The sequence below is a fragment of the Nothoprocta perdicaria genome, unplaced genomic scaffold (assembly GCF_003342845.1).
Source record: "Nothoprocta perdicaria isolate Ctin4 unplaced genomic scaffold, notPer1 scaffold_3, whole genome shotgun sequence".
Lineage (NCBI taxonomy): Eukaryota > Metazoa > Chordata > Aves > Tinamiformes > Tinamidae > Nothoprocta > Nothoprocta perdicaria.
The window spans coordinates 7,819,121-7,830,010 of NW_020455532.1; the positions used below are offsets into that span (position 1 = coordinate 7,819,121).

The 10,890-nt window shown below is 42.0% G+C and overlaps 1 protein-coding gene across 1 annotated transcript; it reads left to right on the top strand.

Annotated features, from left to right (window-relative positions):
• The first annotated feature begins 1,174 nt into the window (after positions 1 to 1,174).
• RAE1 (ribonucleic acid export 1) lies at positions 1,175 to 8,422 on the top strand. The gene is made up of 11 exons (XM_026042140.1): positions 1,175 to 1,264; positions 1,338 to 1,442; positions 2,275 to 2,367; positions 3,332 to 3,418; positions 4,201 to 4,287; positions 4,545 to 4,616; positions 5,056 to 5,163; positions 5,848 to 5,954; positions 6,036 to 6,111; positions 6,631 to 6,825; positions 7,147 to 8,422. Exons 1-11 carry the CDS (start codon positions 1,175 to 1,177, stop codon positions 7,231 to 7,233), a joined length of 1,107 nt encoding a protein of 368 aa, XP_025897925.1. The 3' UTR covers positions 7,234 to 8,422.
• The last annotated feature ends 2,468 nt before the right edge of the window (positions 8,423 to 10,890 follow it).

The following is a 10,890-nucleotide window of genomic DNA, read 5'->3' on the forward strand; positions in this document are numbered from 1 at the left end:
TTGATAGTCTCTCCTTTCAAAAAGAAGAAATAACAACTTCGTTTATTTGCTTTGGTTTTGTTTCTTCCATTCAATGGCTACTGCACTGTGGCAGTGGGAAATACATTTAAAAAAAGGATATTTCAGTATGTTCTTTGCAGAGAGAAAGTGTTAAGTTCTATTTGCAGCTTAAAAATATGTCCAGGGCTGGCTGCCCCTCTGTCCCAAAGCACAACCGAGCGATGCTGTTGTACCATCCTCTTTGCAGAGTAAAGGCCTTTGCTGACAATCCAGTGCGTGTGTCTGCTGTTGGAAACCCTGAGTCCGACCTGTGGTGTTCGGTGTTCACTGCTGATTCAGCCTGGGCTGGCGCTGCTCTTCTGCACATCTCCAGCAGCCGTAAATGTCCCGACACCCAAATCACKACCTGGCCTTGCTTCAGTGATCAAGGGAGCAGCGAGGTGTGCTGGGTTAGAAGCTAATGGGCAATCCTGCCAATAGCGCGCAGCACAACCGACCCGCGCACTGCCGCTCGCCGTCTCTCAAGCAGCAAGGACCAGGAAACAGGGACTGAAGTGCACACTACACACATTTCACATGCAAGCAAACTGAAAAATACATCATTAGCACTTTCCAGAGTTGATATAATCCCCACGGCCATCAGCAAACGCTGTGTCCAACGCTTTTTAGCGGCAGTTGCACTAGTACTGCATTCAACCGCCGCTCAACTGCCCCCGCTCCGCTCCGCCCCACGGCGCAGGCGCTATCCGCGCGCGCCTGCGCACGGCGGCCCGGCCTGCCCCGCCGCGCCGCGCCTGCGCAGAGCGGCCCGGCCTGCCCCGCTGCGCCGCGCCCGCCGCCCGGGTGAGTGGCGCGCGCTGCCCGCTGCCCGCGCGCGGCCCGTGGCGGCTTCCAGCGGCCGCCGCTCCCCGCGCGACCCGCTCCGCGGCGCCCGGAACCCCCGCGATGGCGGTTGCGGGCGGCGGCGGCGCCCGAGGCGGGTTCCGGCCCGGGGCGCCCGGCCCGACCTCGCTGCCCGCGGCCAGGCCGGGCCCGGCGCCGAGGCGGGTGTCGGGGCCGAGCCCCGCGGGTGGGCGGGTGTCCCGCCCGCGCGTGGATGCGGCCCCCGCGCTCCCCTCGGGGGCAGGGGGCCGTGCGGGCGCTCAGGAGCCTTTCTGGCTTTTGCAGAGGCAAGATGAGCCTGTTCGGGTCGACCTCGGGCTTCGGGACGGGAGGCACCAGCATGTTCGGCAGCACCACGGCGGACAACCACAACCCCATGAAGGTGGGTGCCCGGCGGGGAGCGCGGCCGCCCGGCCTGCCCCGGCCTCACCGCGGCTGCCCTCTGCCCCTGCTAGGACATCGAGGTGACGTCGCCGCCTGACGACAGCATTTCTTGCCTGGCTTTCAGCCCACCGACCTTGCCCGGTAACTTCCTCATCGCGGGATCCTGGGCCAATGATGTAAGTAGTCGCCGTGGGACCCGCACAAGGACCAGCTGGGGGTGTTGGTGCCTCAGCTGCAAGGGGGGACCCTAGAAACTTGCAGCAGGCCGCCTGCGAATCCTTCCCTTTGCACACTGCAGAGTTTGGCTTTCAGTGCCAGGCGTTAAGGAGTTTGACCTGGCTTGAGCTACTTTTGCTGAGAAATCTGGTTATGATCTTCAGAACAGTCATTCCTGTGCAGTGKTTCTTAGCCTCCAGCTCGGGAGACATAGTCAATAGTTTTCCTGTTAGATTTTTCTTACTGCATTTCTTTTCTCCTACTGTCTGTTTCTAGCTTCGTTTTTGGGGAGGATTAAACTAATACAGTTATGCACATGGTTTCTAGTGGAGGAGCCTTAAAGACACTCGTTCCTAGTGGAGGAGGCATAAAGACACTGGTGAATCTTTGCTAGTTTTACWGCATAGTCTCAAAAGGTTTAATGCCCACCAGCCTATTGAAATTCCAGTTTGGGTAGAATGAGATCCTCATCAAAAGAACCGGAGAGGGGRAAGCCGATTCCACCTTGGCGCGTGCTCTGCTCCTTGGGGACCGGCACAGGTTCCGCTGAGACCCTAGGGCCCCTGCGGGTGCTGCGGGATTGTGAGCACTTCTTTAGGAAGAGCTGAAGTTGTTCTGGGTTTGAGGGTGTCAGGCTCTGTAGATGAAGGGGACACAAAGGAAATGAGGATTATTAGTCTTGTAGAGAGTGTTTCTTGTTTAGAGTCATTGGGTTCATTAGATTCAGTCAGGTTAGAATCATACAGTTTTTCGTATGAATGTGCTAACATCTGTGTGTGTCTCTTGTTGCAGGTTCGCTGCTGGGARGTTCAGGATAACGGGCAGACGATTCCCAAGGCTCAGCAGATGCACACGGGGCCTGTGCTGGATGGGTGCTGGAGTGATGTACGTTCTCATATAAAAACAAACAAACTCTTCACCCAGAAACCTAAGCAAATCAGCACGTGGTTTCCAGTCACACCGGAGTGTGTAGATGCATCCCGTGGTTATTTTATAGGCCCGTACTGTATCTCTATGCTAAGGAAGCCTTAATAGAAGAGGCCAACATGGCCAGATGTGGTCAGACATGGTTGAAAGTCTGTTTCACCAACAGACATGGTGAAAGTCTGTTTAAAAGTAAGAATGTATTTAAAACTAACTGAGGAATAGTACAGATTCTTCTTCGGGTTTTAAAGTAAACTCAGAAAAGACCTTGAGACAAGGACCCTGAATCTAAAACAGAAATGCATTTTAAGCTTTTTTCTGATACGTTGTTGATTATTTTTCAATATGTGATTTTTTTTTTTCCAAAGATTTTACCAAACCTAGGAGATTTTGCAGAAGGGTCTTTACAGCARGTGTGCATTCTCAGTACATGGGCATGACTTAGTCATGCTTTTACTAGCAAAATATTTCAGAACTGTTATCAGTACTAAATGTTTACATAATTCAAAGTACACGGGGAAGAAAAAGGCAGTGGTAAAACTTACTACTGTGGGTTTTTTTTCCTTCTAAATTTATAGCTAAAGAGTGTTTTTCAGTATATTTAAACAAAGTAAGCGTGAACACATCAGGGTTATCTTTGCCATACGATTTGGATTGGTTGTAGGTGAAAAGGTGTAAGGAAATGATAAGTTTATAAACATGTTTTTTTTTCTCCTGCAAGCTTATGGTGGCATCACTTAAATGCAAAACTGTAGTAGATAATTGTAAAGAAGTTACAATGCTTAGATTACTTTTTTGTACTACAGCCCATGTACAAAACTATCATTTTTTATTACTTTGCTGTTTATATTACTAGAAATGAACAAGATGAACAGTTTCTAATAGATAGTACATGTTAATTAATGGRATTTTTAATTTTTTATAGGATGGGAGTAAAGTATTCACAGCTTCCTGTGATAAAACTGCCAAAATGTGGGATCTCAACAGTAATCAGGCTATTCAGATTGCACAGGTAAGCGAAACCCCAACATTTGTGTGTGTTTTTTTGTGGTTTTTTTTTTTTGTGATTTTTTTTTTCTTTCACTTTTATTAAGTTGATTACATTTATAAGGTACTTAATGAATTATTTAGTGCTTCCAAAATAGATGAAATGTTTGTATGATGCCTTTTACATTAGTAGATATTGAAGTGTGCAGATATGAGGACACCTGCCGAGTGACTGCACRAGGCTGTGCAGCGTTTCCATGCCCCTTATCTGAGCGTTCAGCCTCTTACTGTTGACTTGTTATTACTGTTATTTCTGCATGTTGATCACTATTGCTATTACTATTATTTGAAKTGGAAAAAAAAACAGATTTTAAAATAATGGTTTTAAAGTCTTGTTGGTTTGCTGAGCATAAACCTGTCTGCTGTAGCTCTTCTCAAAAGAACCTTTTACTAGTTAGTAATAGTTTGTTATTTCTTGGGAAGTCTTGATTTCCAGCATGATGGATCATGTCTTCATAAACAAATAGAAAACCCTGTTGTGCAAGATTCCTATTTCTGCTGTGACCGTCTCCCTCTGTAGGGTGACCTGGCAGGATTTTTTTTCATCAGAAGTCATTTATTTTTCTCAGTGGGTGTTTTTACAATGCTAAACACCGCAATAAGATAACGGATYCACAACACTGATCCTAACTGCCAGACTAAACGAATCACTTTTTTGAGTAAATGAATATAAAAATAAAGCTTAAGCAAAAAATATGGACTATTATTTTAGTAACTGTAGATGTGTTTGTCCTGTCTCCTCTTCAGCACGATGCTCCTGTTAAGACTATCCATTGGATTAAAGCACCAAATTATAGCTGTGTGATGACAGGAAGCTGGGACAAAACTTTGAAGGTATGACGTTCACTTGAAGAAAAGGGTGCTAATATCTGTACRTAAAAATATTTATATAACATAAACATATGTTCTTAAATATGCTAATACAAGGAACAGATTAGCAAAGTAGCCTGATGTACTCAGTTTCTGGACAAGAGTGAAACAACTTGTTAAACTTGTTACTCACTTTCTCTTTGCTGAAGGAACTTGTATGGTTATTCCAAGCATAACTTTCCTTTTTTTTTGTTTTGTTTTTTTTTTTTTGTCCCTATCAGTTCTGGGATACCCGTTTGCCAACCCCTATGATGACACTGCAGCTCCCTGAGAGATGTTACTGTGCTGATGTGGTAAGCCTGCAAAAATGGTAAAGGAGCATCAGCTACTTGGGCTGGAGTATTAATAAACTTAACAGTCTTTGTTCAGAGCTTCTCTAGGTTAGCACTAAATACAGACTGTTAATAATTTTTCCCTGGGCAGCCTTCACAATAAGATATAAACTGATTTTCTTGATCTGTCYTATGGAGAATAGGTGTTTGCATCATGCAGAGCACCCCTAATATTCTTTTCTGTGCAATTTCTGGATCAGAAAACATGTCTGCAGCTGGCATGTTTTGTTTTTCCTCTTTGTTCTCCTTCTTCTCCCCCTTTTCTGTCTTCACTCCCTGCTCCCAAGAACAGTCTAATTCCTATATAATTTCTTGCTGAGTTTGTGTGAAATAATGAATAGAATTCTCTGTCGTGCTGTTAACTCAATTTTCTTCCAACGTATTTTGCAACCTCATCCAGGTTCATCCTATGGCTGCTGTGGCCACTGCAGAAAGGGGATTGATAGTTTATCAGTTAGAGAATCAGCCTTCTGAATTTAGAAGAATAGAATCTCCTCTTAAACACCAGGTAAATACACCTGTAATAAATGTATTTATACAGACTGTCAAAATTTTGGACTTATCATTTTTTTTTAATAAAAACAAATGCTTTAAAGGCTGATTTCTTTATCTTGTTGTGGCACATATGCCAGTTTGATTTTCATTACAGTCGGATATGAAAATAAAATTCCCTTTCCTGCAATTCTGCCTGTGTTGCCTATGGTGGGACCCCGTGAAATGAGACTTTTGGAGTAACTGGAGTTTAACAAAAGAGCCTTGGGGTTTACCTTCTTCCTTCTAAATATGACTGTGGTCATATTTAATAATTTTGTTATATGTGCGACATTACCATTGAACTTCATCATACCCTGCAGACCGGTTGTGTGCAGGGGCTTTGCCAGAGTTAGGGAGAAAGATAGCCTGCTATAAAGCTTAATTTCAATTCTAGGTTTGTTTCTGCAAGTTGTTAGTAATTCTGCAAATGGTTATAGTCTGCACATACAATGTACAGTACTTTTCTCAAGGATTTAAGAATGTAAATATTACAGCTGAAATTCTCAAGAAAATTTGGCCYATCTTAACTTTGTGTATGTTTCTGTTAGCATATGTTCGAATATGTGGTGTTTTGTKTCTCTATTCACATCAGCCAGCATTCAAAAAATCTGACCCTCAAGCTATTGTCTAAAATGCTCTGTATTCTTCTCAAATTTAGCATCGCTGTGTTGCTATTTTTAAAGACAAAGTGAACAAACCTACTGGATTTGCCCTTGGAAGTATTGAAGGAAGAGTAGCTATTCATTACATCAATCCTCCAAATCCGTAAGTATTAATAATTAAGATATTATTTATTTATTGCCTGCTTTACAAGGAGGGAAAGTAAAAAGATWTGTTATTTTTCAGTGCAAAAGATAATTTCACTTTTAAATGTCATCGCTCCAATGGAACAAACACATCAGTACCTCAGGATATCTATGCTGTGAGTATTCATCACATTTCCCTGGGTTTTGTTACACAGTGCAGTTAGAGGCTACAGATGCCCTGTATGCTCTTCTAATGTAAAATTTGTTGTGATTTTTTTTTTCTCCTTGACCTTTTATTTTGCCTGAAGTTGTTATATACTTGTGCTTAAAGAGCCGTAGTATGAGTTGAAATGAATGAAAACTTTCCATTTCTTTCAAAATAAACACTACATCAACTAGTTATAAAATCATAGGGTGGGTGGTGTTTACTATGTCTTTTTATTTTATCCCACTTATTAACCTGGTGTATAACGGAATACGTCCTTGACTTTTTGTGTGATGGGATTATGCCATTGAATTCCTAGCTACTGCAGAAAAATCTGTTAAAACATTAAAAAAAAARAAAAAGCCATCTCTAGGTAGTTGCAGAAAATCTTCTCTCTGTATTTTCTCTCTTGCTATTGACTGGACATGTTAAGTGTTCCCATTGCCTGTATATGCAGGGGGTTTGCATGTCATTCTGCATGATTTTGCAGGTAAATGGAATAGCATTTCATCCTGTCCACGGTACTCTTGCAACAGTAGGATCTGATGGTAGGTTCAGCTTTTGGGATAAAGATGCACGAACAAAGCTAAAAACGTCAGAACAACTTGACCAGCCAATATCTGCCTGTTGTTTCAACCATAACGGGAATATATTTGCATATGCTTCCAGCTACGACTGGTCAAAGGTAAGAAGGGTTTATACCCACATTTTTACTGATATCTGACCAAAAAAAAAAAAAAAAAACTGTCCTTTTCCTGTGAGGCTTTCAGTGTCCTTTATAAATACTACGAGAGTTTCCTAATGTCATAGGCACACAAAAAAACCTTCCCGTAAAATGCAGCACTGAAGTGTTTGAGTGCCATATGCTGAATTGCTCTTATCATTCAGTGAAGCTTGCTGGTAATATTTATTGATCTATGTTTCTTTATAACTATGTTTTTATACTTTATGATMATATGATTTCCTCTTTGAGCAGGCTAAGTACATAGGACTTTTCTTTTTTTAGGGTCATGAATTTTACAATCCGCAGAAGAAAAACTACATTTTCCTGCGGAATGCAGCAGAAGAGTTAAAGCCTAGGAATAAGAAGTAATGAGCATGAGTCTGGCTTGTGTTGCTGTACTGTTTTCCTGCCATTCCTGCCCCAACTCCCATGCTCTTCTGCCATTTGTGCCCTGTCGCGCCACGGTTCAGTCAACTTTGGATCGCTAATATTTAGCAGGAACTGTATAAATTACATTAAACATTCTGACTTGCTGGAGAATATCTTTCCAATTAGACATGCTGAGTGTAAAAAAGAAAAGCTAATATTCACACGACTTAACCCCTGTATGTTCCACAGCAATAATATTATTGCCGCAACATCTCTACATGTGGGTTAAGTATTCCTGCTTAGAAGTGCAAGGATTTCTATCTATGGATTTATTTTATTAGTACCTTGTTTAAAAATGTTCATCGTAATAGTTCTGGAGAAGTTGTATAAATACTGTATTTTTTTTTGTAAGTGCGTGAAGAATTGCAAATAGTTCTTCTCGAAGGAGGCTTGATATTATTATTATTATTATTATTCAAGTTTTTTTTTTTTTCATTGGTTGCTGATTTTTAAGATAGAAGTATTGTCTACGGTATGCCAGGCAGAAACACCGTGCAGATTGTTTTCCCTCTTTTTCTGGATGAATTTGGTAGGTATGTAGGTGGCCAAGAATAGTGACAGAAACTCAAGACCAAGAAGATGGGCACTGTGCAAACCCCCCTTTCCTCCCTCCTTGCACTCCAGCAGCGCAGGTGAGCTCTGAGCCACCCACTACTTGTTCTAGTCCAAAGGAGAACTGCCACTTGTGCCAAGTAGTATAGTCAGTAATGTGAGCGATGCGTTAAAGGTCGTGTTTTGATCAACACCAAAACAACATATGCAAAATCTTTGTGGCCTAAACTGCTTTAAAAATGATTTTTTTAAAGCTGGTTCTTTTAAGATTGTCTTATTTCTTTTTGTCCCTTAATAGGGATTTCTGGAGTGAAAATTTTTCATTTTTGCATTAGCTAGGCAGTAAGGTGAGTTTCATCCCTCTTAAAAATGCTGTGAAGCAAAGGTAAAACAGTGTGGGTCTTTCTGACTTGAATCTACCACTATTTAGTTCTAACTAGCCCATGTACACATGCCAAAGTTTTCTTTTTAGAAGTGAGTGCTTATTACTCCTGTTAACTATTATTTGTTTGATAATGATAAAATAAAAGTGGAGGGCAGCATGTATAGAAATACCTGTCATATTGTAAAAATTCTCTGTAAAACTGTATGTTGTAACACTTACGATTATGGATTCATGCTACATTTCAAATAAAATTTTTACTAAATCCTTTTCTATATTCAGTAGCTCTATTTTAATAATATAGGCAAGGTTTAGTACTTCATTTGTAACAGCAGCTCCATGTCCTTTCACTGCAATTCAGATGAATTTTTTTAGAAACAAAATACTTTTCCCCTCAACGGCATAGGCTGGAAATCTAACTCATTTTCCAGTTGCAAATTCATTAGGAATCATCCCTGTGGTTTTGCTGCAGAGAATTAAGAGGAGTCATGTTAAATGTAAAAGCCTTTTGTTTCATGAAGATTAATAATTTGAGCAGCCAAACACCTGACGATTTGTCTTCAGTGTGAATGAGTCATGCTCTCTGCAGAGTCTCTGGTTTCATRGTTCCTTAACTTCAAGCTCTTCTTTTCCGAGTTTGTGGGTTCTTGCTTGGTGTGTTTGAGGCAAGTTCTTGAAAGAAGCTACTGCTCTTTGAGGAGCTCCTTACTGGGTTTTGTTCCTCAAGAGGGATTCCTTCCTGCTACTTGTGTATTCTGTCTGCTTTTGGTTTTCCCATTCACAGGCTAGTCATTTTACTGAAGCTAGGAAAGAGCTCCCAGCTGTTGCAGCACTCGCTGGTCGTTTGCTCCAACAGTCCTTTTGTTTCTGTTGAATGTCACTTTTAAGACTGTGCTTGCTGCACTGCAGTCCTTGGCTGTACGTGCATTTTTCCAGTCTTCCCTGGCTAAAGAATGCCAGCAAGCACCGAGCAGGCTCAGCGGGAAGCGTGGGCCTGCTCTGAWGACAAAAAAAGCAAATTCTCCTCTCCTTTATGCAAAACTGCCACTGGTATAAACAGGGAGCAATGAGTGTTGTCTCTCTTGCTTAAAAAAAAATCTTTTTTTTTAATACCTAACATAGATAAAATGACAAGAAAACAAGATTCACTCTGGCTGCTCAGCTACCTTTCTACTGCATCCAATGGACTTGCACCTACTTAGGTAGGTACTGAGTTTGGCCAAAATACATTTTTGTTACAGAGCCAGCACCGAATCAGTTCCTTTTGTGTGGTGCTAGAGTTTTATATTAATAAATTGGTGCTTACTTGGCTGTGGAAATCACTTTATCTGTCAGGGAGGGTTCAGAATTATTTAGTCATTGCATTAATTGTTCAGCCTAATTTTAGCAGGGCATATTTTCCATTACATTCCTGTGCACATCAGATATGTACAGCTGGGAGGACAGAGTCAAACTTTGAACTGATTTGTTTTCCATTACCTAAGTTAGGAGAATGCATTGGCAATTTACTCTTCCCTGGAATTATTGTGAGGTTCTCATCTAAAATATACACAGCTGCATCCCTTCAAGCACCAGCCACACAGAGTGAGCTGATTCGTGTGCAGTTCAGTGTGTGGCACGTTCTGCAGCCGTAATAGCTTGCACTTACCTGTCCAAAAAAGCTGGGTAAAGTACAGTGTTGCATTCTGCTTCACCTAAAGCCAGCGATTGGAATGCTGGATTATAAAGGAGCAAGTTTTTACTTGGTTAGCTTCGTTTCATTCTTTTTTTTTGCAAGTTTGCTGTTCATGCTCATAGTTTGATTGCAGAAAAACAATCCTTGGAAGAAAGAGCACCTGCATTTATGATGACTGCTACAGTAGTGACATTTTATAAAATTTTTCATATGATCTGTCTTATCCTTCTTGTTGATAATCTCACATCAGTTAATTAAGTGTCAATAAACTGGTGGTGTCCGCGGGCCCAAGGCTTCCACCAACGAAAGCCAAGCCGGGTTTGCACATCTGCAAGCACCGCGGCAGTGCCTCTTAACTTGCTCTCTGTCACCTGAAATGCAGTAGCTCGAGTGCTGAGCAGTGTCCGAATCTAGGAAAATAGGTCAGTTTGGGTCATTCTTATGTGAGATATGGGTTGGAGATAGGGGTGGGGTTAGGTTGCTGTGGGAAATGTCAGTAAGAGCATTGCCCTCTTCCATTCACTTGTGCTTAAGCGCAAGCTGCAGCCGAGGTGTTTGGGCAGCTGTGCGTTACAAGGCTTCATGTCAAACCCGTCTCAAAAGGCCCATCTGGCCTTAGAAACGATAGCAGACCTTTATTTGCTCTTCTCCTGTCGTTGCTATTCATGGAGATGGACCTGGGCTGAGCACATTTTTGCATTCCTAGAGTTATTAGCTAAATATGACGTTGGGTTTGGTGTAATGCCAGTTTACCTCTCATCTTCCTCCAAAACTTCTGGTTTCCTGATTTTTAAATACCAAATTTCTGTGCTTTGTAGCTATATTTTACAATTGTTGTGTGCAGAGAGGAAGGGGAAGGGGTTTTCACAGCCGCCACTGCAGAAAGCTGGTTAAGCATGAAGGGAAGATACATCTTTCAGGTAGATTCTGAACCCATGACACAGCCAGCTGAAGAAAAAAGACTTTTTTTGTTGTCATTTTTCTTAAG